This window comes from Alligator sinensis, unplaced genomic scaffold (assembly GCF_000455745.1).
Source record: "Alligator sinensis unplaced genomic scaffold, ASM45574v1 scaffold119_2, whole genome shotgun sequence".
In the NCBI taxonomy this organism is placed as follows: domain Eukaryota; kingdom Metazoa; phylum Chordata; order Crocodylia; family Alligatoridae; genus Alligator; species Alligator sinensis.
In genome coordinates, this window is record NW_005842242.1 from 241075 (window position 1) to 267739 (window position 26665).

The following is a 26665-nucleotide window of genomic DNA, read 5'->3' on the forward strand; positions in this document are numbered from 1 at the left end:
ACCTCTGCAGAAGGCAAATCTATCTAAGATTGATTTAGAAAAATAATGACTCATAATCAAACAATAAGTTGTACTTCCCTAGACCTTTGCCTAAAGATCTCCCCATGCAAACATTAATAGAGTGTCAGAACTAGAACTATCTAAAAGTGTCACAACTAGAACTCAGGGAGAGGATTTTCTGATAAGACCCTTTTTGTCAGAAAGGTTGAGGCATCACAGCTGAGACTGTCCCCAAGAGAGGATCAGTTCCAACACATTTCTTAGGACAAAAGGTTTTTTCCCCTTTTTTTAAATTGTTGAAAAGAAACTTTTCACTTGGCTTGAACTGTTTTTTTCCAGGTTTCTATTGAGCTTTTTACTTTTCATCTCAGCTCTGCAGGTGGACAGTTTCTGAAATCACACAAAAGCATCCAAAAAATCAGCTCTGCTCAAAAGACAAAACCTCTCACAGCCCTTACCAATCTGATCTAGGGGAAGAATTCCTTCCTGATCCAGATTTAGAGATTGGGGTGACTGCAGGTAGAAGAGCAAGACCCTCTAGCCAGGTGTCTTTGGGTTTTCTAGTATGAGCAGAAGCATGAGTGCACCCATCTGAAACTTTCCAGCCTTAGAAACATCAAACTTCCCAGTGCCTCAGAGGAAGATAATCCCCCTTCTGCACCAGAAGCCAATGGCATTCATGAAAGGGAAAAAATCTTTCCTGGTTCCAACTGGAGACCAAACAAAAACCCAGAGGCCTGGGATTGCCAAATGCCTTCCACACTACAAGACTTCAAGGGCTATTACTGCCTCAGTTTTCTTGAGGGAGAATTTGGAGAATCATAGAAGAAAACCCCTTCTTTCTCAGGGAATCTGCCTAGGGAAGGATAAAGATTTCACTATTTTTCAGCATCTTTAATAGCTGCTGGCCTCAGTAGAGGTTGACTGCCCACCCTCAGTCCCAGAGCAAGTAAACACTAGGATCCTTTCTCAGAGTGAGGAACTGGGATAGCAAAAGGGAATCACGTTGTTCTGGAATAGACAGGAGTAGTAAAGAGCCAATAACTCCCTTGGGCCAGTGGTACGCAATACATGGTTGCTTCTTGGCAGCTGAAATCTCTAGCAAAACCTTGCAAAGAATATCCACCTCCCTTTGACGGGGAGCTAGAGTAGACTGGCATTCCTCAAGAGCTGCAGTTGACCTGCAGTTGTGAGAGAAAATTGTGTATTGTAAGAAAACAAACTGTCTGGCTAACCTCCTTCCGAGTGTCTGTCCGCAGAGATGCATTATAGGTCTCTTGTTGGGTCTCCTGATTGAGGACTGAAGATACTGATTTGTACAGCTGGAACAGGGACATGCTGTTGTTCCCATCTTTTAGGATGATGTTTGTTTTCTCAGATACAATGGCATGCAGGGTCTGGTTCCCATTGTCCAGTTCTTCATGTCTAACCTGAGGACGAAATCAGACATGCCCACTGCATTCTTACTGGGCACTACCTTTCATGATTCCCAGCACCACCAAGGGGTACCATAACTAGGCATGGTACATAGAGATAATTTTGTTTCCCCATTTTTCACTGAAAATATTTTTCAATTAGGTTTTCCAACCAGAGGAAGGAAAAGAAAATGTGCAAAAACATTTGATGAAAAAAATATTTTTTTATCTGGAAAAAAAGAATGTTCTGATCAAAAATTCTAACTCACAATGTACAAAGAAGCTGCAGTCTCTTCTTGAGATGAGTCTAATTTGACTCATCTAACGGGGCTGACTAAAAGATACTGATAGGTATGTATCCTTCAAATTAGAGCCTAATTCAGCTCTGCAGCACTCTGATTTCATGCTGAGGGAATGCTATGGAAATCAAAGTAATGAAGACTAACTTCACTGAGTAACACTGATGAAGGAGTGGTGCATATGTCTAGTTTCCATAAATCCTACCCTGGAAGAAGGGTGATGGAAAAGACTGCTGATCTCACAAGGTCTCCTGTCCACCTTCCCTTGGCTAAGGAAGATGACCATGGCACAGGATCATGGGAGAGTAATAGGGATAAAGTGGGGAGAGGAGACCCAAGCTCTCAGAAACATGGGGTTAGGAGCTGGAGCGGGACTTGTTCATATTCACATTGGCTGAGAACTCCACCCAGGGAAGTGCAGGGAAGTGCACGTTGTGTGCGTTACCTAACTCTTTCAGGAGAAATTACTAGCAGGTGCTGAACACTGCACTAAGGCAAGTAGCTCACATACAATTTGGGGGCACGATGTGGGGAGCAGTCCTGGTGTGCTTCACTGTGGTGCCTGCTAGTGCAGTTCTCAGAGTGGATATACCCTTTGAGAGGAAGGAATTTTTCCACGTACCTTGACTGTAGCATTAGTATGAACTGTGTCACCAAAGCTATTGCTGACAGTAACTGTGACATGTAAAATGAAGTTGTTTTCCTCTTCTCCAAGCGGAAGATAAATGGATGAGAGTTCAGGATCTGGGCCGCAGTGCAACAGAGAATCTGAAAGAGAAAACCCAGGGTTATCCCTCAGACAGCTCCTATTTCTGAAAATAATGGGCCACAGACTGAAAGGGAAGTTTCTTCTCTTCGTGCTGGGTGCTCGTCTTGTGCCTCCCTACCAGCTCCCCAGTTATGCTAATTTTATTCACATAACTTCTACCTACAAGATTCACCCTCCTGAACAGGCCCGGGGTGAAGAAGTTCTGCATCCTTCAGAGATGCAGATTGCACTCAGATCCCTTATCTAAGGTGGTTCTGTAATTCTGAAAATCCTTCAAAGTTTCAAAAGAGAACTGTTTCAGAGACTCTGATCCCATGATAAATACATGCACTGTTTATACACATTTTTCCTAACACTGACTTAGAGCCTGATCCGCTGACCAAAGACAGCAGTTTGCTTGGCCAGTTCTTCATTGAAGTGAATGACCCTAATTGCAGAACAAGGTGCCACTTGCCCAAAGTGAGGGTATTAGAATCATTTTGGCAGCAGTAGCAGTTGCTCTGGAAGCTCCTGGTGACTGTGTTGAGTGCATGCCTAGAGAACCTAATAATTAAACATATGAGCCCCAAGCCTTACTTGATTTCAGATAGAAGCAATATGTGAGCAGACTGGGTTGCGCAGGCAGGCACGAGTCCTTCGAGCAGGAAGTGCTGCAGGATATGGTGAAACTGGTGAGCACGGACCCCTCCTCAGGGGATATAGCACAGGCTGGCACTGCTGGTGCTGCCACCATGCTGACAATGTGAGTTTCTTCACCATATTCATGCTGAGTCAGTGCTGGGGAGTTCAGGGAGAAAAATTATCATCTTCCATTAGAACTGATCATCTCATACTAATCCTGTATGCTCTCATACTGATCTCCTTTATTTGAGCCCTGGAAATGTTAATGAAATCATTTTACAGCCTCAGCCATGGTATAGAAAGAGCCATAAACACGCACTTTTATTTACCCTGTAAGGCAAAGCTGTATTGCACAGTCAAATATTTATCAACAGAGAATTTCCAAATGTCAGGCAATTACCATCACCTTGACTTAGGGTCACAAAATCAGTTGCCTCATATTACTATGCCCCTCCACTTCGTGCTTTCTTGTGTGTACTGAATTAAGGGATTTAAACAGTAGTGTGTGAATAATAGGCTTGGTGCATAAAGTTATTTAACTGTATATGTCCTCTGAGGAGACTTTTTACCCTACTCAGAATGATGGCAGAGTGGAGGCAAAGCAGTTAAGGAGCCAAATGTTTTGGAAACATTAGTTAAGCCCTACCCTAAATTTCCCCTTATTAGCATAGGTGTAAATAGGTACCTAGTGTTCCTAAATAGGAACACCTAGTATAAGGGGTTAAAAGCTGGCTGGATATGATCCTGGCCACATACCCTTGTATGTGGATGTGATGCCATTGGCTGCAAAAGCTAGTGCATCTTCACTACAGTGGCCTGTTTCACTCATGTGAGTCTTAAACTTGCCTCTGTATATAATGCTTCCGAATGGCAGAGATTGCATCTTAGTAAAGGGCTTGAAACCCCGCGTAGCCCTACCTATGACTTTAATCTGGAACGCTTCTCCATGTGTCTGCAGAAAGGAGCTGTTCAATATCAATGCAGATCTATTGCTCAGAAGCAGCATCAAAGAGCTTTGCCGGAAACCATTCAGAGTGCAGGCTGCAGGGAGCGGAGCAGGCTAGAAAATCAAACAGGAAAAATAGCAAGGCAGAAGAGACTGGCTCCTGTGCTTTATACTGTGGTTTCCATGAAGAGTTCAGCAGTTTTGCACACTTTGGACCTAACCCTGACACTCACTCAAAAAAACTTCCATTGGCATCGCTGGAATTTTTATCCAGATAAAGTATATGGGGCTTGGCCACATTATACTGACAAAGAATGAATGACAAGTTGATGAATTATTTTGTTCACTTGAACAGACATGACAAGGAAGATTGAAACCTGCATAAAAAAACCTATGTCCAATTGTACTTTTCACTGACTTTTACATATGCCATTACCATGACCGTCTGCGCTTGCTGCAAGTCCCGTCGTGCTTTGGGAGAAGGCCCCATTCACACCTCCAAGGGTACCCTGTCAAGCCAGACAGTTTGTGTGTAGATTGATTTCCTGCCCCACCTGCTCAGTCTCACCTTTGCGTGGAATGTGTTGTCCAAATACCAGTTATAGCGCATGGCCTCTGGGCCCTTCTGGCTGGTGACACTCAAAACAACTTCTTCACTAGCATTTACTGGCTTGCAGTTTGTCTCACACCTAGAAGAAAAGTGAAGAGCTGTCATGACCCAAAGGGTAAATATACTCAAAACTCCTGGGATATGCAGCTGTAAACCCATGAAATCACGAACAACAAAATCCTCATCATTTCGTAGTTGGCTAAAGAATCTAATCCCCATGGACTTCCAACTGTCAAAGGGATTTAGGTGCCCAGAGAGCTTGAACTCCCTTTGATTCTAACAACTGTAGGAGCAGGGCAGTTTCAAGGTGGAGTTTGATCAGCGTATGAAAGGTATAAAATGACATGGTTGCTACAATAGCAGAGGTTTGGCTCATCCCAGGGTATCCTTGCCAGTGCTATGCTCCTGTGTTTGTGAAAAGCCATGCACATATATGGTCCTACATAAATATTCTAACTCATAAAAATAACAGTCATGTTCCAGAGCTGCGGTTGTGGAGAAAGTGCCATGCCAGAAGCAGTGAAGTTTGCCAGCCCACCTGATGTCCAGGTGCAGCTCTTGCTTTGCCGTCACATACAGGCATTGCTCATCCTGCCTCTCTTCCTTGCTGTGGTTGCTCACTGTAACTTTCATGGTCACTGCTGAGTTCGGGGGAGGCAAGCAGGCAGGTGGGATCTTCACCTGGCTGTGGTTGGTGGGGATGACTTGCTGCTCCATGCAGTCATTCCAGCCAGGCCAGCAGGCCCCTGCACAAACAGTCCCTCTTTAATAACAACACGCAGGTGGTACACAGTGCTCTCTGTCTGCACACCTCCAAGTGCCTTACCCAGCAGACGAGCATCATCATCTCCAGAAAGGAAAAGAAGCTTGCCCACGGTCACCCAGAAGACCAGTGGAAGAGCTGGGAACAGAACCCAGGTATCCTGAGTCCCTGTTCGGTTTTCAAGTCTTCAGTGATACCTAAAAGCTTCATGCAGCCTCCAATACAGCACATGCATTGGAAAACTTGCTGGGAGCTGCTAATTCATTATTGCTGGCTCATTCAGACATGTAAAGTGCCACCATGCCCTGCCTTCCTCCTGCCTGGGGCACTCGAGACCTGAAGCAGCAGAAAAGTCTTGTGTTTGAGATAGTTGAGCTTTGAGAGTTAGAACTCCAGGGGCAGGCACTCCTCAGGCAAAGATTAGATCTGTGGGGGCCAACTTTTTCGGCAGACATATCACAGATTAGCCCTGCGCCCTACCCAAGTGCCACTCTGATCCCTTTTCCATGACTGTTCTGCTACTCTGCTTTCCGCTTCCCTGTCCCTGACCTACACTTCCACACTCAGAGGCTGTCCATGCCATTTGTGGAACCCATACTGCCGACTGGCCAACCCTGGATTAGATTATAATCCATGCAGCAGCATCTAGTTATTACAGCTAGACTCGGGAAGGGTGATGTTTTGACAGTACAAAGTGTGTGTAGCTGTTGTTTAAAATTAGGTGGAGTCTCTATTCTTTTACAGAAAGACAGGCACCATACAGCTTGAATAATGATGAGCCTACCACCTGGTTGGCAGCAAGTGGCAGAAAAGCATCATGAAGTGCACTTCACGTACCACAGGACCATGTGAAGCTCAAACTCTCGCTGTCATCTGGCCAGCCGAGCATAACCGTGGTGAAGGGATCCACGTGGCGACTAGGCTTAATGGATATTTTATTTCTTTTGTTGTCCTAAAGAAGAAGGGAGTGAACCATTGTAAAAAGGCACTGTTATCTACTTGATGATGCTGTCATAATGAAATGATTTTTTTTAAATTAGTGAATTTTAAAACAATGTAAGAATATCTGGGTAAATTTGGCTTCCTAAGCTAGCTTGGTCATGGTGAAGAATGAGTTTTCTAATCCTTTGCTTTTACTTACAGGCTTTTACTGTGAAGATTAGATCTGAGGAGTATAAATGTGCTCATCTCAAAGACAGCGTGGATTCTGGGATGAAGCTAACATTTTAGATAACAATACTTCAGGTTTATGGAGCTCAGTCAGCTGAGGTGCTAAGCACCAGAGTCAACAGGAGCTGAAGATGCTTTAGCAAGAGGCAGAATCAGATCCATCGATGATGTGTTGTGAGTACTTTTGCAAAACATCCCCAAGCAGTACATTAACAACCAAGAGATATTTCTTAGCATTCCCATTTCAAGGTGAAACCTTTGAATAATACTTACATTTGCCTTTCGGGTATTTTCTTTGGATATGTTTTTGTCCTGAGCAGCATCTGTTTAGTATAAAGAAAACAGCAACATGTTTTAACACCATCCATAAAGCTGCTTAACAGCACTGGCTGAATATTCTGATATATAAGAAATATAAAGTCTGCCTGTAAGTCAGGAATGTAGGAATAAGACAAGCAACTAACTTAGTTGAAGATGATCCCAATTCTCCCTGGATGGGGATATAAAGCAGGAGTAAATACACTAAGGTGATAGAATTAGATTACAGGAAGTGAAATCAAAATCCAAAACTTTGGAGTACAGAAACAACTTGAGAGCTCAGTAATATTAATGCTTCAGCCCTTTTATTCATTGTACCCTTGCCATTATCATTGTTACACTGATGTGTGTCCATGAGCTATCTAGATGAGTGTTGTGTATGGACAGCAGTGTGTGGTACTGCTGAGATACAGATTATATGATCTCTAGAATCATTTTCAGGATCCCATATTTAGCTGATTCCTTCTAGCACAGACAGTCCATGCAAAATGTATAACTGGTGTGGTGTGATGCCATGCTGGGACCACTTCAGATGCAGGGTCACTCCCTTCAGTAGGAAGAAGTGATAAGAAGCCATTGGCCTTTTCCTAGAAAAGTATTCTGTATGCCTTGCTTTAATTTTAAGTGATTTCAGTATTGGGATTAGGTACAGATCAGATACCCCCTGAAGACACAAACTCTTTCCATGTGGGGCCTGCTCCTGTACCTTTGAACACAACAGCAAAGCTGCCAAGGCTTCAGTAATGCAGGACTGTAGAGAGCAAACACTACAGAGAACTATAGAAAAGAAAGACTGAAGGGGCAGAATAATCCAGCCTTCCCTATATTGCCAAACCAACATGCTCTGTCCCGACCTTAAAGGGACCATTACAGTGCGTGAGAAATGAGCAGTCCTCCAGGCCCGTTCAGTTTCTCTTTGTCTCTACTGAAATTCAGAGTAAGAGGAGTGATTATTACACAGAGATTTTGTTTTCTTCCCACTGTAGAACATTTACTCAGAGCTTCCAAAAGGTTTACCAGCGCTGTTTCTAGAGGCAACCAATGATCAGAGCTCTGTCTGCAAGCCATCAAATGCTCAGTGCCGTGAACTGCCATATCGGAAAGGGTCACAGAACATGATCAGAACAGCTCTGTCAGGTAAGTGCAATTACCTTCTTTAAGAGAATTGTTGGCTGACACTGTGATGCTCCCAATATCCATGCTCATGTTCGAGAAGGCATTCATGGCCAGCACCTTGACCAGAAAAGTACCTATGAAAGACAGATGGGCAAAGGTAGGCAGAGCATTAGGAATATTGGTGCATTAGACCTGTACGCTTGAAACAAATTCCAATTCTGTGTTGTTCCAGGACTTTTGGTTTTTAATTAAAAGGTCCTTTTTCCTTTGTGGTAAATGAATAGGCTAAACTTAGCATGAGATAAATGTTCAAGCAAAGGTATCAGAACCTCAGGAAATGTCTGCATCACAACTTTTAACCCTTTGACTTCTGCCACACAACCTGTCAGTGTTGCCAGTTGTCTAAAATACTAACACAGGAAACCAATAAAAACTAATCATGCCCAGCCAACTCTGGAAAGCAGCCTGCTTTTCTGGAGCATCTCCCTCTGAATTCTACCTTCCAGGCAGCCTATGATGGGAAGAGAGCAGTCCAATAAAACTTGGACTACTGTGCATCAAAATCAGCTACTGTCCACCCAAATACCAGCTGTAAGCTGAGAGTGAAATGGATAATTAAAGGGAAGGAAAACACCTGCCGTGTAGCATATGTATCTGTGATGAAACTGTGATACTTTTATTTTCTATGCATACGTATGTATTCACATAGGCTTTTTAGATTTATATAAACTCTGAGCAGTTATAGCAGCTATTTGTCTCCCAGGGGCACAGCCTATGACAGAGTAGTACATTGTATACTGTCTTGGAGACTGGAGTTTTGGGTTGGTTTGCTTGCTTGCTTGCTTTCCTTAAACTACAGTAAAGGACATGCAGACAAGTATGTGGTTATGTATGAGAATAAAAGTGTGCCGTACCTTCTGAATGAATAGGAACTGTATATATTCCAGGTTCTCCTTTAAGATAGTCTTCTTGGTGAGAATACGTTTCACTGGAGCCAACCACTTCAAACTTTAGCTTGTCTGGTACACCATGAGTCACAGAGACATTGATCTCCAAGTCTTTTCCCATTTCCATAGTGTGAGAGGCTAATGAAGCCTGAAGACCAGATATCGGTTCAGCTAAGTGAACAGTGAGGCTCTCAGAGACCTCTGAGATTGTCGTGTTGCTGGATGCCAGAATTGCCAGTAGGTGTATCCCCAAGCCAAGGAGCTGCTGAGAGGTGCTGTCAAGCGTCAGGTTGTGAGGGATGATCCCTGTCTTTGCAGTGGACTCAGTGAGAGTCACGTTATCTGCTAAGACAGTGTAGGTCACGCCGCTGCCTGGAAAAGAAATATTCAAAACTATCACTGCTGCCCTAGACATTAACATCCAACCCGTGTGCTGTCTGTCACATTCAGAAGGCAGGCAACTAGCACAGGGATAGCCTGCAACCATTTCATTTCATTTTAAAATGAATTCAGTACAGTGGGGTTTGTGCCCCTTTTGGTTTGCTTCCCATGAATACTCCAGCAAATAAGTTTACTGTCAGCAGCGTCTATGCCAGCGACAGAACTTGAACACAACCATGAAGTTGTGTTCAAGTTTGTCAATTGTGGGCCTGTACTCCAGCGGCTTGGCTTGATGGGGTCTGATCTCCCAGGGACATCCCACGCTGCGCCTGATTCTGGCAGGTGCTGAGCACATTGGTCCTGATTCAACAAAGGGCTTAAGCAGCACTTAACTTTCAGCTTGTGAGTCTTCCCATTGATTTCAGTGGGATGTAAATGCTTAGAGCTAAACTCACCCCTTGCAGGATCAGAGTCAAGAATGTTCAGCCCTGATGTAGCTGAGCCCTACGTGTCCAATTAAATTAGCATGAGTATTGATGAGTCCGGACTTGTGAAAACTTGCCCCACAACTGCAGGCGTAAAATCAACCACCAGAATTACCCAGTAAATCATTCTGAATAACAACAAAATGTTGAGACATTTACAGTGCATCTGTGATAGATTCCTCTTGTAAGATATTTCTTACAAATTATTCACCTGGCTCTAGTATACAATCATTGTCCTTGGTACTTATTTAGTGCCTTTTGCTAGGGTTCTCAGCAGGTTTTATAAAATAATGCCTCCAAACAGCTTCTTTTTCAGGAAGATACATGTTGCTACTCTAGATTTACAGAGGGGTAACTGAGGCAGCAGCAGATATTTGTGACTTGTTACACAAGGAGCATGTGGCAAAGGAGTTGACTCTCAGACTCACCACTCTCCCTACCGACTCTGGTACTAAGACCAACATTTATCCTTTAGGCTCCCTCTTTGTCTAGAAGGGAAAAACATTTGGTTCACATCTGAAGTGTTTCAACTACTACAACACAAGGAATGAGGGAAGCTCCTTTCACAAAAGAAATCCAGATTCATCTTGTGAAGAATCTGCCTGTTTCCACTAATGGCATATTGAACCCACCACCGAATCGGCAGATTAATTGCTCTCACCTCCATTAAGTTCCACTTGGATCCATAATGTTTCCCCATATAGTGTCCAGCAGTGAGAACTGTTCCCTGATCCGTACTGGCTATAGCACCCCGTAATGCTGAGCTGATCCATCTTGTCCTGAACAGTCACGCGTTTCTGTGCCGTTACATGCCACTCGCTGGTCGTGCACTCCACGAACACAGTGAACTCTCCAGGAGATGTATATTTATGCGTTACATTGCTGGACAAGCTACAATGCAAAGCGGAAGGTTGCACTGAAAATTTTGTAGCAGTGTGATCTGAGAGGAAGGGCCATACTTCCTAAATTACTGCTCTGATGGAGATTATCTCCTGTACCTGATGCGATCCCTAGTCTGCTTAGATATTTTCTTTTAGGGTTAAGGGCTGTATCTTTGTCCCAGCTAAATTGTCATAGCAGGCAACTATGTTGTCACACTAACTTTCTCCCCTCCCTAGTTTTCTGTTCCTGATTTTCCCTTCTCAGAGGCAAGTGAGTAGAAGCTCAGGGTGCTCAGCAGTTTATAAGCTTTCTGCCTTCTGGTCTATTCTTTCTTCTTATGTATGCCCTCATCTATGTTTGGACTTGCTGGCAACATTTTTCCTCCTTGCTAACACACCTGCACCTCCCCTAATGACAACAGTGGGTGCAGTAGTTCAGCAAAACCAGCTTACATTGGTTAAAATAAGGCAGAGAGATTAAAAAGCAAGTAAGTAGCTTGGGATATTTTACTTCCCAGAGGTACAGACACACTGTCCTCTACCATGTCATCTAGCCCTGCTCAGAGACACAGGAACAGGGACTCAAGGAAGAGGAGATGAACCATGGAAAGCAAACAAATGTATAAAATAATCCAGCTACCAGCTATTTATTTATTTATTTATCACGGTACCACTTAAGACCCCCAGTCAAAAGACCAGGACTGTGTCTGACTGGGGTCTTGTAAAAAAGGCCTTGTCTTGACTAGCAAGCAGGCCAAGTTTAGGCTGGGCTCAGCTAACATCCCTAAGCCTGACAAGACTAGACCAAAGAGAAAAACCCCTGTCTTTGAGAACTCCCAGCTATGGGTCAGATAGGACACAACAGGAGGGTAAATTAGAAGAGCAGGATTTAGCCGGGTATTAAGGAGGTGAAGTAAAAATAAAAAAAAAGCTTTGCCTTAAAAGCAGACGTTGCCACTTGCTGCGAGCACATACATTTCACTTAAATGGATACAGTCTAGTTGAAAGTGATTCTCTATATTTTTAAGCAGCTCTTTACCTGTTCTTTACTTCATGACCTTAAATTATTCACACTGAAAGAATGCTTAAAAGTCATTTTGCTTTTTGTCCATTCTGCTCTGTGCTCATTTTACAGTAGACTCAGCCTGGACTGGGTAAGTACACAGATGAACTTCTAGACTAATTCAGTCACTGCTCTAGAACAATACAGTCAAATTTGATTTTTAAGTCCGACAGTGAAAAAGATTATCGTTGAAAAATAGTAATGGAATTTACAGAACAGCCCAAACAAATATAACCGAGCACCATGAAACCACTGCAAATAATATCAAGTATTGAAAAATGCCTTTGAACAGGAAATAATCAGCCTGAAATTGTAACTTCTTTTCATTAAAGGACAGCAGATTTTTCAGTAATTCTATGTGCACAGGATGGATATTAAAGACCATTAGAAGGAATCAGAGTTTGCTTATACTAAGCAGATGAAAGATGATGATTGGCAGCCTGACACCAAAATATTGTTGCTGTTTCTTAAATAAATCAAGATGAGTTACTGCAAAATCCAACCATCTTGTCTCTGGGCCTTGTCACAGTTTTATTTGCAACATCTTGTTTTCGGAGGCTTGAGACATTAAAAACCAAAATTGCAGATACCTAAATATACTGACTTTAAGGATGTGTGTAAAAGCTTAATCTTACGTAAGAGGGTAGTAGGGATCAATAGTTTGTCCATCTCCAGTGCTAATTATACAGGAGAGATTGCCAGAATAGGGAGAGAGCAGCCATTTCAAAGAGACTGTGATATTTTCAAAGATAAAGCATGTATCCGTCACGGTCAGCTGCAGACCTGTAAAACACAATGTCCAGAGCACAACATCATCGTCTGCCTAAGGTCACTACAAAATTAAGTTTTTGCACACTGTGGCAGCTGGCCTGGGCTGAAGCAGACCTGCTTAACTGCTACCTATTTAAACCAGTTGAGGGCAATAATGACACAGAGCATCCAGTTGATTTTTTCCTTGCCAGAATTCTTGTTGAAACCATAACTGACCTCTTGAGTGTTTTGTATATGCCTGAACTTCCTAGTCATGTATTTTTATTAAAGGTCTCATAGGTTTGTAAGCTGAAACTGGGAGGCTCTGCTGCTGGTTAAGAACATTCTCCTAATGCATTGAATTGATTTTTAGGTGTATCCCCTGGCCCAGTCTCTCCCTCCCTGAGATTATGGAGCTGGCAATGAAAAACTGAGGGCTCTTTTGTTCAAGTCATAGTTAGCAGGCTACAGATCACTTCACAGTTACTCGTTCACCTTCAGGTCAGTTCAGCAGTCATCCGTGTCTGGGGACTGTTGGTGGTTTCATTTCAGTTCCTAGGGGGTAACTCTTCCATATCATATTAAGCAGTTACTAGATTGGCTGTTTCAGCAGACATAGGCCATGGAAATTAGAAGTACCCTTGTTGTAATAGTTTTCTGGTCGTAGGTGAGCTATTACTGTCTGAGCTATAATTATTCTGCAGGTGCATAAAGACCTGCAGGATCTTTTACAAGCACTAAGTTCAGTTGAACACATATTTTTAAACCATAAAAAAGTGGGGCTTAAACTAGAACAGCAGATCTGAATGGAGAACCTTGGATTTGGAGGAAATTCTAATCTGGATTAGAAATTTTCCATTTGGGGCTATCTCCATATAATGCACTGTTGCATTTGAACCACCACAGGTCCTGGGATATTTCAAAGTTTCATTGGCTATTTTTGGTTCAAGTGCATCTGTAACTTCATAAAACTCCAACAATATTCACAATATCAGAGCACAGGGTTGTACGGGTGCTAATGCCTCTTACCTTCCATGCAGTGGTATTGCACAGACAAATAGCCCCCCAAAGTTGGGCAAGGATCACCAAAGAAGGTCCCATCTGCTGCCACCTGGCATGCCTGCAGTCCATGACACTGCCCTGGAAGGAAATATAGTCTCACTGGAGATTAAAGTACCCCGCTTTAAACTTCACAGCAGCTCAAAGGAGAGGGGAGAATGGAATGCAGACAAAGGGCAGGATCATGACATTGATTTCTATGCTAACTCCCATGGTATTTTGGGTTGATTGTGTAGCTGACTTGCTGTTTTTTGAAAGCATCAAAGCACTTACCAAAAACACAGAAGTTAGGAAGGATGAGAACCAGCAAAGTGGTGAGTTTTGATCGCACTTGGCCCAGAGTCAGAGCTGTGCAGCAGGACTGAATCAACAGCCCAGTCTCACATTGGCCACTTGTCAGATGAAGGGGTAGCACACTGTGTATCTGCTGCAGCTTGCACACCCCAGGGACTCCTTGCTATTCTCCAGGCCATAAACACTCCCTGGTTGCCATCATCCTGTGTCCCTCTATTTCAAGAGCTTCTTAAGCCAGATCTTATTCCATCTATTAAGTACACTTAGGTACCTAAGTGCAACCCTATTCCACTCTGCTTGAGTCCCTTGAAAATCCATTAATGCATCTATTTTTGTAACAGGCCATTATCTTAGCCTTCAAACTAAATCACAGAAAAAGAAGCCAGGAGGCAAAGCACCTGCTCATCTGTCACATCACTGGGTTTTCAGAGATTTGAGCAAGGTGGAATAGGATCGTGCTCAGGTGCCTAAGTCAATTTAGAAGCCTAATAATTGAAATAAGATCTAGCCCTGTATGAGTTTCCCCATCCTTTTTCTTAGGTCAGAGGTTCTGTACACTCTTCACCCCACTTTCAATCCCAGATGAGGATTGGATCCTCAAGTCCCCTTCCTCATGCCAGGGGCTGTGTGATGTCCTATTGTCCACTTATCGGCCATTTCCTGTTTCCATTCTTGCACCTCTGGGAAATGGGGTGAACAACCTTGCATTTACTGTGGTGTAAGAGTGTGCATATGGACAGTTACCACAGAGCAGCTGCTTACCTGGTGGTAGCTTATTTATGTGCCTAGACCCTTAAACTTTACTAGTTTGAGAAAGAGAGATGAGATATTGTTATGGGTATCATCAACTAGTCCTCCGATCTATAAACAACTGCAGAAGCTCCTGAAGCTTTGACTTTGCTAAACCACTGGCAAGAGCTATGTGAACACCCAGTTTTCTCTCATCTGATCTTCTGATATTCTCCAGAAATAATAAGGTTTGCCTGATATACAGAAACCAGATTCTACATGTAAGATGCCACCCTGGTCTGAAGGACACTGTGTGAGCAGGTGAATGACTGTTTAATGGAAATATAAAATAAATTGTACAAACAGATGGTCAAACAAACTGCATGAATTTGAATTAGCTGATCTATCAGTTTTGGATGTAGATCAACCAAAAAAAAAACTTATCACAGAAGTCCCAAGTGGAAATAATGAGGATGTGCAGGCAACTTTAAGCTGTATCAGTCATAAAGCAGACATCAATTAGTAGATGCTTAGTGAACAAACTAATATGTCAATAAATAGGATGGAAATATAAAATAAGGATAAAACAATGAATTGGCTTTCTACAGGTTCCCCATAACCTATGGTAAGAGAAATGAGAATAAACTGATTTCAATAGGAGTTTTTTTCTCTGAAAAGAATAGAAAGCTTTTGCACTATGATATCTTGTAGACTACTACAGGTCTCCTTCACCTTCATTCAAGACTGCAACTGTCTGCCAGCATGCGTTCCCTTCAGACAGTCACTGGTCTCTGGCACAACCATAGAAAATAAAACACATGCCTGTCGAGTTAGCTTGTTAGAAGCAATGAACAGGGAATGAGCCTAACAATATTTGCAATAAAAAGTGCAGAGTTGAATAACTTCTTAGTTCTGTCAATAATGGATTAAACTGTCAGTGGCACAAATATAACTCAGTCCTACACTGGGTCACTGCAACCAGCATTTGACCCATTAATTCCATCAGTTACATTGTGTTAGATGCCATCCACATGCTTACTCCATGTCTCCGGGGAAATGTTAGAATGAGATAGATACCTGCTACTTCATCCTTGACACTGATCCAGCTACAGTCGTCATCTGTGTCAAACTGAAGAGGAGTCTCCAGTACACAGTAATGAGGGGTCTTCCTCCCATAGAAACTGTCATCAATTTGAATGACTTCTCCTGAGCCACACTGCACCGTGGCATTGGAGTTATCACAAGCGATGCTCTGGCCAGATTCTGATGGAAAGGAAAAGCAGACGTCACATCACACAAAGGCATACAGAACAAGCATCTGTCCCTTTCTTATCCCTTGCCGCAGGGTTTGGGTAAGCTGTCACTGTACATCTTCTGTCCAAAGAAAGAGATGCTAAGCTGATTTGTGAAAGAGAGTTGTCAACAAAGCTAGATGGATTTATTTTTTTTAATATTTACAAATTTTGGAAACATTTGAAAAAATGGGGAGAATTCAGGTGAAATTTTAATTATTTTTTTCAACCAACAATGCAATTAACTGCAATTTTGCAGTGTTGACATTTATTACAAATTTTGACTTTCTAAAAACAAGGTGGATTTTTTCCCAAAGCAAACGCAATTCCATCCTCCACATTGTCTTTTTCTGATCATCTGTAGTATCTGCTGCTGTTCTGCTGGTGCCTACAGGTAGAGCAAAAAGCTGTTTGGAGGGAATTAAGGAAGTGAAAGGTTCCTAGTAAAGGTCTCCATCAAGTAGAAGTTGAAGAGACATAAATGTGCAGGACTGACAGGCAAAACTGGCTGAAACTTTTGAATGAAAATCAGCTTTTGGTTTGAGTTTACTTTGGTCCAAATTTTGTTTTTTTCAAAAATGTTCTTATTTTCCTTTTTCTTTTCTCCTAGGTAAAAACTACAAAACCACAAAAACAAAATGTTTATCGCTGTCATTTCTTTCAGCAAAAATGTTTGCAGAAAAGTCTTGAATACAGCAAAAATATTTGCAGAAAAATCTTGAATACAAATCTTGAATACATCATTTTGTTCCGGCGCGCACACGTCAATGCATCCAGAGCTTTTCAACCAGGGAGACTGAAAGGTTTCAAGCTACTCACAATTTCAGAAATGGTCCCTAGGGGGTGAGTGATCTACATGAGGTTTGGGAAGCTATGTTGGAGAAAAGCCTGCATGCTGAATATAGGGTTTGATCCTACCCAGCCCTGATCCAGGTGAGATATCCCATTTCCTTCACCAGGACTGGCTGGGTAAGAAGAGTGTCCCCCTAAGCATGATTGTTCTTTGATTAATCTGGGACAGTTAATTATATCCCAGGACTTTCCCAGTGCTGTCAAGTAATTGAAGGGGAAGGGTGCACGAAAACCCTGCTGTCATTTCAGGGTGTTACAGCAGAAACTTACTTCAGTTGTCACAGATTTAAATAATTCAGTCTCAAGGTGTTATTGTGATTGTTCCCATTAAATGCCTTGATTAGCCGTTTTAGTGTGTGCATACTTAGATAATTGTGTGCTATCTTTATTTAATGGGTAAATCTAAGCCTAGGTGTATCTATAGCAACACAATCAAGTTACAGATTAGAGCTGTCTAAATAACCTTGTAACATAATTTGCTGTTAAATTCTAATGTGGACTATTATCTAGTACAATTTTTTTCTTTACTTCCTGCAAAGGAGGTTACTATCATTTCTGCTCCGTCAGCCACCTTTGTGTAAAATCATAGAAAATGAGGTCTGGAAGGGACATCAGGAGGTCACATCAGCCATGTGTAGACAAAACGATCTAGTCCAACCCTCTTCTCAAAGCAGGACCAGCCCCAACTACATCATCCCAGCCAAGGCTTTGTCTATCCAGGTCTTAAAAGCCTCTGAGGATAGAGATTTCACAACCTCTCTGAGTAACCTGTTCTAGTGCTTTATAACCCTCTTAGTGAGAGTTTTTTCTAAAGTTTAACCTAAACCTTCCTTGCTGCAACTTGAGCCCATTGGTCCTTGTTCTGTCATCTCCCCACACTGAGAACAGTCCAGCTCCATCCTCTTTGGACCCACCCTTAAGGTAGTTGAAGGCTGCTATTAAATCCCCTCTCTAAATAAATAAGTCCAGTGCCTCAGCCTCTTCTCATAAGTCATGAGCCTCTCTTCAGAAGGCATAAGACTTGCCTGTATATATTTAAAAAGGGAATTAATGGAATAATACTGCACATCAAACCCTGCTTAAGTGTGAATTTGCACTACTATGAAGTGCATCTGATGGCAAATAATAAACAAGAGTGTACCAAACTAAAACCCAAGCAGTTTGTGAAAGTCTTACTGCAGGCAGAGAAGCAGGTAGAATTGTGGGAAAAAGAATCACAAGGTGACAGAAGGCATGTTTATATGTCCTTCTGTCTGAGTGCATATGTGATCTTTACCATGGAGCTGCCTAATTAGCACTGTAGTAAGTCTCAGGATCTACATGTGCATCCCTATTAGGCCTCAATAAACTAAATAACTCCACCATAGGTTAATACTTGTAAACACAAGTACTATGCTACAGCAGCATTCTTTATTGCGCAGCAACATGTGTAGATGCTGACAGGGGTGGCTGGGGCATAAGGGTGCTTCAGTGTGGAGGGCTGCCTGCAGGCTAGCTCTGCACTGGAGCACCCTTGTGCCCCAGCCAGCCCCTCCGCCATGCACTGAGCCAGGTCGGAGCAGCCCCAGACTGGCAGGCTAACTCCCTGAGCCCCCTACCAGCCAGGGCTGCTCCAAACCAGCTCAATGTGCTGCGGTCCCAGGTGCATGTGTTAACATGGCACATGAGAGTAATAAACTCTGGTGCAATATGTGCTGGAGTTTATTGCATCACATGTAGGCCTGCCCTCTGTCTCTGCACTCACTGACAGTATCTGAATACCAAGTCAGATTGAACAGACTAATAACTTCCAGTGAAGCCTATGAAAAGACAGCCATCAACTCAGTAGGTAGCAGATCTGAGATGAAGCACGCAGAGCTGGGAGTCCTTGCTCCCATTTCCTTACTCTAACATTATTACTGAAGTATACAAAAGCATTAGTGGATATGGGCTGCAGATACTGCAAGCAGGTCAGTGATCACCGATTACATCTGTCCATTAAATAGTATCTGGGTTAATTAAGAGATGATATAAAGGAAATCACTGCTATTAATCCATTTTCAAAATCAAATGTTGCCCTCATCCAAACTTCATTGTAATGATGTCACAGGAAAGAGCCCTTTTGGTTGTACTGGACTTTGGATCAAGCCCCAATGCACTAAACACTGATTTATTTTCAGACAGGCTGGTTGCAAAGAAAAAGCCTATGATTAATTATGTCAGATAAAATTCTGTACTCGATCAGGGCAGGTGCAAGGCTGAGGCTTGTAACAGCTTGTACGTGAGCACTGGACTCAGAGACTGTTCCCTTAGCAAACCTACAGGCTGACTGTCTTCATACCATGTTACCTTCATTCCAATTACTGCTTAAAATGCCTCCCTGACAGGAAAACTGTGAGAAGCAAAGAGCCTCCTCTGTATGTATTCTGGGCAAGATGGAATAGTCTGCACACGTATCCATAGCTGTAGCTGTTTGTCCAAGCCTTGATTTAGAGGGACCCTGTTTGTTTAGCCAGAGAGGAAACAAGAAGTGCAGGTTACAGGAAGTTTCCTGCCTTGCTACCCAGGTGCTATAGATTTTCAGAAGACAAGAGGAGCTTGCTTTGAGTTCTAGTTACTCCTTTGCTCCAAGTCCAGTGACCAAGCAACCTGGTCACTAGCAGTGCAGGGAGTGAACCAATTGGCCTTTAGTTTCTGGAGGCCTGGATCTAGCCTTGGCTTTAGGCAGAAGTAGAAATAACTTTAATTGTCTTAGTCTGGCCCCAACTTGAGATTCAGGGTCCCTCTTGATTGTAGATACAGACCTGACTGATGGATCCTGGTGTCAGTTTATCCCAGCAGTATGGATCTGAGCATGAGCTAACGATTCCCTGATTGTACCCTGATTCTTGGATGGGTTCTGCAGTCCACAGGAGTACTGCTAATGGCACCTACACTAAACGTAGACTTGACTCTACTTAGACATGCTTGAAGATCCAAAGGGTACAGCTACTGTTTCCTTTGTCAGCAACCTGGAAGGTGCTGAGCATCCCTCATGCCACTCCTCCCATGCTCACCTCTTCCCTGGATCCAGCCCTATGTCAGCAGACAGGAGTGGGAGTAGCTTGTGTAGGCAAAGCTGCCTTCGGCTTAGAATAACCTTTTTTTAAGCAGTCTGGGTGATTTACTCATTACCTCAAGTGCAGCACACACAGTTCTCAGGACCCTCTGCTGTGCCTCTTACCAAACTCACAGACAAAGTCAAACTCCTGGCTGCAGTTCTCAGTGACGCCCCATTCATAGCCAGCGTTCTTCAGGATGTGCCCGCACGCAGCTGAGAAGAGAGATGGCTGGTCCTGATGCCAGTGGCTGTAACTTACATTTGAAGTGTCCAACCACATCATTGATCCTGCAAACAAAGTGAATCAGATCATAAATGGCTTTTTCAGTAGGGAGCAAGGAGGCCTGACCCTGCAGTCTTTCCACAGGCAAATCTCCCACTGAAGCCAAAGGCAGCTTTGTCTGAGCCATCTTGGCTAGGAACAGCCAAACCAGTTCAAGCGGTATCAGAAAAATTGTCCTTGGATTCAAAATATAATAAGCACAGTGCTAGGGATGTGCTGCCAAAAACCCAGCATCCCCCTCCACAATACATCCCCTGGCCTGCAGCAAAGCCAAGTGTTAAACCCCCAGGAACACAGGAGACCACTTGCTTCTAGTCTCTGGTTTTCTTGTTAGATAGAAGAGCATCTTATTGGATGTGACCTGACAGAAGAGTACCATTGCCTGTCCCAGAGACTTACACGAAGCAGCAGTGTGATGGATACATTCTCTTGTTGTTTCTGTGGAGTTTCTTGTCTAGATGTGCCCACTGGCAAGCAAGCCTGTGATCCTCCAACAATGCTGAGCCAAATAGTAGAGCCATTGTGTTTCTCTGCTGTTACACACACAATACTCCTTTAGATTTCAGGACATCAGCTTGAAAGTGTCCTTAGTAATGTCTTTGGGATTTGGTCCCTATATTTGTTTTGCAGTAGCAGTTCCTAGAACCAGCTAAAATCAGTGTCCCACTTTGCTAGTCACTGTGCAAATACATGGGAAGAGACAGCCTCTGTTGCATGCATTTACATTAATATAAATCCACAGAGAGGTCTGGAGGATGGTATAACAAAAGACAGGCTTTTCCACAGGGCCATGTGATGCATTGCAGGCAACACTTGGCCACATGTTTTGGTTCTGTGCTACTATCAGTTCTTTCTGGAAAGAAATTATAACTAGAGTTACCATGGTTTTGAACACAGCACTGATACCTTTGGCAAAGATGTGTATTCTTGGCTATACCCCCAAGGAATCCAAACCGAATCCTTCCCAAATGGCACTGTAACAGCCAGCCTTAGTAACATGCATGATTATATTGTTGCTTTGGAAAAGTAGGTCTTCTCTAGAAGCTGAAATCTGGTACAATAAGATGGCACAGCTAGCATCTATGGAGAGAGTCATGTTTGGCAGGCTTAACTGCTTCAGAAAGTTTGGTGCAATTTGGAAGGAATTCTTGGAAGGTTTTGATAGCTAGATCATTGCTCGTTGCACGTATGCTTCTCTTTTTGCTTCTATCCCTCCCTCTGCCCTCCTCACTTTTTCCCCCTTTTATTACTTATTGTTTATGACATAGTTCAGTTTTACACATTTAGTTGATATATAAGTTTTTCTGATTTTTGCACTGTATTTTAAAAAAATCAATAACAGTTTAAAAAAGAAAGGAGAACTCCATTTCTGTTGCAAGGTCACCTACCTTCTGAGGTTTCATTCAGAGTAGAGTCCACAGTCAGTCCTATCCACCACTCCCTGTCCTCAGAGATGTGTTTCTGCAGGAACTCTCGGGTTTCCTCATTTTCAATGAAGACGAGATGCCCCCCTCCTCTCTCGCACCAGCTCTGGGCATTGGTGAAAGCGCGTGGGAGTCTCACAAATTCATAGCATGAGCGGTTAAAAGCCACCTGGTACTTGGAGCAAGGTATCCCCTCTTCAACAGCAATCTCCTCTGCAGCCAAGCCGAGCAAGAGAGAGTAGAGCACGGTGAGGAGAAGCCACATCCTTACCTCAGCTATGGGAGCCCTGCATGGCACTGTGGCTGTTCCCTACTTCCCCACTCTTTTTGCCTCTCTTCAATGGCCTGGGATGTCATTCCATTATGCCATCAATAATTCTCTTCCCTCTCTGCTGGTTGTCACATAATGGCAGCAATAGCTTTCAGAATAGAGTGTGTCTAATAAATAAATGTTATTGTGTCTGAGGATACATGCAGGAAGTACTGATGCTAAGTCACGGCAACAGGCATTATGAGGACCATTGTGTAAATGTCCCATCCTGAATCAAGCCAGCTTGCATAGCAGCCATTACACTATTACTTTGCTCATGAGTGGAAAAGATAAGGTTGACATATGGACGTGTGGGACGTGTGAGAAACTGAGATAAAACCACCTGGGTAAAGGATCCATTGTAATAAATGTTATAAGTCAAGCACTTCACAACAATAAAAAGAGAGGTAATAACAAGAATGAGCAAAGAATGAGAAAAATCAGAATTTAGAAACATGGTGAATTATAAAAGCTGGGAAAGAACCAAGCCACCCACTGAGATTCTTTTAAGTGTCTTGACTTATTTTTAATAATATTTTATTATTATTGTTACAATTATCATTATTTTGGACACTGTTGTAGTAGAGATACCAGTAATAGTCCCGGGATGTTCACTGTGTTTTTGTTTTAATATACAGCCAGGTAAATCTCAGCTGTCCCAATGAAACTCCACTTTGAGATGTTTGGTCCGTTCCAAAGAAGCCCAGATAAATCCAGTAACACAGAAAGGATTTTCTCCCTTTACTCCCTGGAAAAAGGGTTATCCCAACCTCTGTCATTTATATTAGAATGGCTGCCTGTAGGTTTAAGAGAGTGTATCAGGGAGCTAAAAGTAAAAAACCACCCTGTCTTTAAAATTAAAGCACTGGCTGGATGATGGGGTTGGCTTGGGGACCAGACCCGGAGACAGGCGTTCCCAAGCCTGCAGAGCTGCCACCCTGATTACAGGCTGCTGGGGATGGCCTTTGAGAAGCTGGCCCAGCGCACTTGATGGGCTAAAACCCATAAGGGTTTGGATGCCTCCAGACAAAGGATGCCTTCCAGACTTCCCAAAGCAGATGACTCAGCAAGTGCAGCAGGACTCGGGTGAAAGGCTGAGGGGGCTGATTCCCCTCTCACATGGGTTTTACTTTGGTGAAACTACAGTGTTTCCTGGCCCTTGTTCACAGTATAATGGAAAGGCTCTTTCACTTGAAAATAAGACCTGTTTTGCAAACAGTGATACTTACACCCCAAGGCTTTTGAACCAAGGCACCTGCACGTGCCACAGACCACAGGCAGCTACTATCTGAGCTTCGATCCAAACTGCAGCTTTCCTTCGGAGCCAGCCACCTTGCCCAGCAGTAGCAGTGATGGCCTTTGCTTATGCAAAGGTTGAAAGTGGGGTTCCTACTCCTCATGGATCAATCACACGATGCAGAACCAGAATGCAGTCCATCTTGGGGATTGCACAGCCCTAATGCTGCCGCCTGCTCAACCTGGCCCAGAAGGACGAGGGGTTTCCCAGGCCAGTCATACACTGACGGGTTCCTCACTAGACCCAGCACTGAAATTGTGCCTCTCCAGCCCTGTGACCTATCTGGCCTTGCAAAAGCTGGAGGAACAGGCCTTCTACCTAGCCTTGATAATTCTGCCCATCCTGAAACACAGCTTGTTTCTAAGAGCTGGGGTTTGAGGGAAGAGCCTGAGCTGTATTAAATAGATCTGATTCACATGGGAACATGCACTTCCTATTAATGCTATGCCCTGTTCTATCTGTGATATGTGGATTATACTGCATCTTTTGATCCCTGGGAATTTGGCTACAGAAACATCCCGATGGAAATGCTCGGGTTAATGTTGACCCCTGGCGGCACTGAGCGGACCTGCTCTAAAGCCCCAGGCAATTACTGGAAGACTTTTCTTTGGCTGTAGTGGAACTTGAATCAGGGACAAAAAAGAACAGTGATGTGAGGAGCTGCCTAAAAAAATAAAGCACGTTCTTTAGATGAGTAGCTAGCTGGTAGTTTCTACAAGTGCATGATTTTTTTTTTAATCTACTGTTGCTATGACTAACTCCTCAAAGGCCTGTGACTAAAGAAGAACAGAAAAATGATTATTTCCCTTTTTGTATTCACTTGACTTTATGCATTGTATTGTCTTGTGTCGAGCCTGGCAGCTCCTCTTGTGACTCTTTCACGCAGTAACGAGAGAGAAGAAGTGCATTCAGTAACACCTCACTGTGAAACCATCACAGCTGGCAGCATGACTCGTCCAGGGCAGCTGTTCTACCTGAAACTCCCTTTAACTCATTTTTAGGAATTGCCCTGGTTCCCAGTAGACTGTGCCCTGTGAATTTCATTCCTTGGGCTTTTTTACTTTCTTCACATTGTAGAAACTTACTTGCATATTAACAGCTGTCTTGTGATAGAAGTTAGTATGGAAACTTCAATATGAGGAAGTCTGTTGCTTCTTATACATAGGACTTTGCGTATCTGGGACACGGGGGGCGGGGGGGTAACAGTAGTTCAAACAGTCATGTGTTTCTAATGTACAAGAGATCATTGTGATGCATATGACTGATGGAGCTGAGACTGTATATCGCAACATGGAGCCATGGAAAGGCTTAATTGAACTTTTCTTCATGTCTCAGGTGGGCTGCCTGCAGCTGCAATAATCTTGTGCATGTGTGTGGGGGTGTGAAATTGATCCCTAGCAGATATTCAAGCATCATAGGGCACTCTGCTAATAGCAGGAAAGTCCTGCTCATAACAAAATATTGCCAATACGGAGATTTTGGATGTACCTAAATCCACTCACTTGTTTCTGTTTGCCTTTTGTGAAGCACTGAGACACTTGCTCTACAAATGTGAATACAAGATCTGTTCTGAGCTGTTGGATTTGAAGGAACTGTGAGTTTTTCACATGTAGCCAAAGACTCATTAATTCTTGTTGTATAACAACTGATTGTCTCAAAGACTAATGTGACAACCACTCTTAAAGCATATATTCTGTGCCCCTGTCTTGTTAAACTAATGTACATTCATCCAAAAGTGAGGCTTGCAAAGCAATTGTCTTTTGCAACTTTTGACTAGAAGTTAGCAACAGAGCTTCCTCATATTGTTAAGCATGTGGCTTGCTCAAACTACATAGCAATTTTTTATTTTATTTCAGGGAGTATTGTGGGTACACCTCAGTACTTCAGGTCCTCACATCTCAAAGGGGGCACTGAAAACCAGAGGGTGTTTTGGAAAATTTACAGATGAATCATTATTCAGAATAGTGTGGCCACAGTGCTGGGTTACATTCAAACAACTGCATAGTTCCCTTTCATTGCAAACTGCTCCTATTAGGAAAGTGTGAATCATCCAAGCTTTTACAGATCTCAGTAGTTCTTGTTTCTGAAATCGGGTCTCCCAGACTAGGTGGAAATGGTTCTAAAGCCTTACAGGAGAGTGGGTCCTTGTGCTGACAGGCAGGTTGGTGCATGGACTAGGAGAGGAAACGGCATGGCTCCCTTAACCTGGGGATAGCCAGGTTACAGCCAACATCAGGGCTTCCTTAAGGACTGCTGTTGTCTTTGTTTCTGTGAGCTTGTTTGGCACTAATTCTGATTAAAAAAACTGTTATGTGTTATGACAAACCAGATGTGAGGTGTTTGCCATATGTACCTCCCTCCACCACACACACGTGCGCGCACACACACACACACACACTCAAGTATCTCCAAAAGCCAACCTGTGTCTTAACCAAATAGTGAGTTATATACACCAAGTTTAAGAACTTCCCAATACAGGTTTCCCTCGCTTTATGCAGGTTCCGTATGTGCAAATTCACTATTATGCAATGACTCTTTCTATACCAAAAATTTGTTATATGCGAAGTAATTCACTCTTATGCAATTGGTGTGGTGGAAGCCCACAGTCATCTGCTTTGTGAGGTGCATTGTGAGAGTGCCCACCAAACTAGTCTCCTGTGTGGATCTGTGCTCCTCACTCGTTGTCTGTGACACGTGTTTCTGTAGTAGCCATCCCTGTTATGACAGTGCCCTGTACTTGTGTGTACTGTCTATTGTTGGTGAGTATTGAAATTGTTTTGTAAAAGAGGTAGAAATGGGTCTGGGGGTCAGTACAGTTAAGGTCTTGGAACGTATCCCTATTTGTTACATTATAAAGTGGGTCCCTTTATGCAAATTCGAGTTATGTGCCATTTTCCAGGAATGCACATACAGCATAAAGCGAGGGAAACCTGTAACTATATTTCCCATTCTTTTTTGTCCAGTGTACATTATAGTAATTGCCTTGGGGGTCTTCTACATTAATCAACCCCCCCCCCATGGCTCCAGATGGCTATGTAGGATTTGGGATAGTTTCACTAGTTCTGACCACTTCTACTCATGACTCCCCACTGAGAGCCTTAGCCACAAAACCTTCTTTTCTGTAGTACCAGCCAGCCTAAAACTAGGGTGCCTCCATTAATTTTGAAGTCAAGTTTGACTGGGAATACTGGTGCTCTGGAGGAATAACTCAAGATCAGGTTCTCCCAAATGCTGATGAGGAGGGCTATAAGACTACCTGTCTGGAAGGGAAATGGGAGATAGTCCTTGAGGAATACACTGTTCCATACACATGGGTTTAGGGGCTGGTTGAATCCCATGTTAGAGGTTTTCTGTTCATGTCATGGAACTACAACATGTTGTTAAAAACACAGCCCTGTAGTTCTCAAGAATGAACCCTGAAAAGAAGACTTTGAGAGATTTCCGCCCTTGCACTATCTTGTGAGAAACACAGGGCAGAATCCAGTTAGGCCCCTTGCTGAGTCACGACTTTG

At 43.2% G+C, this 26665-nt stretch overlaps 2 protein-coding genes across 2 annotated transcripts in view; one reads left to right on the top strand and one right to left on the bottom strand.

Annotated features, from left to right (window-relative positions):
- Nucleotides 1-1338, bottom strand: part of PKD1L2 (polycystin 1 like 2) — a 30991-nt gene extending 29653 nt beyond the window's left edge. Inside the window, exon 1 of the mRNA XM_025208646.1 lies at nt 1236-1338. Within this exon, the coding sequence (XP_025064431.1) occupies nt 1236-1337 (102 nt within the window). The 5' untranslated portion in view covers nt 1338. The remainder of the gene's footprint in view (nt 1-1235) is intronic.
- The window catches only part of BCO1 (beta-carotene oxygenase 1), an 89529-nt gene that overhangs the window by 35056 nt on the left and 27808 nt on the right, over nt 1-26665 (top strand). Inside the window, exons 3-4 of the mRNA XM_025208647.1 lie at nt 6567-6767; nt 7898-8048. Of these exons, the coding sequence (XP_025064432.1) occupies nt 8027-8048 (22 nt within the window). The 5' untranslated portion in view covers nt 6567-6767; nt 7898-8026. The remainder of the gene's footprint in view (nt 1-6566; nt 6768-7897; nt 8049-26665) is intronic.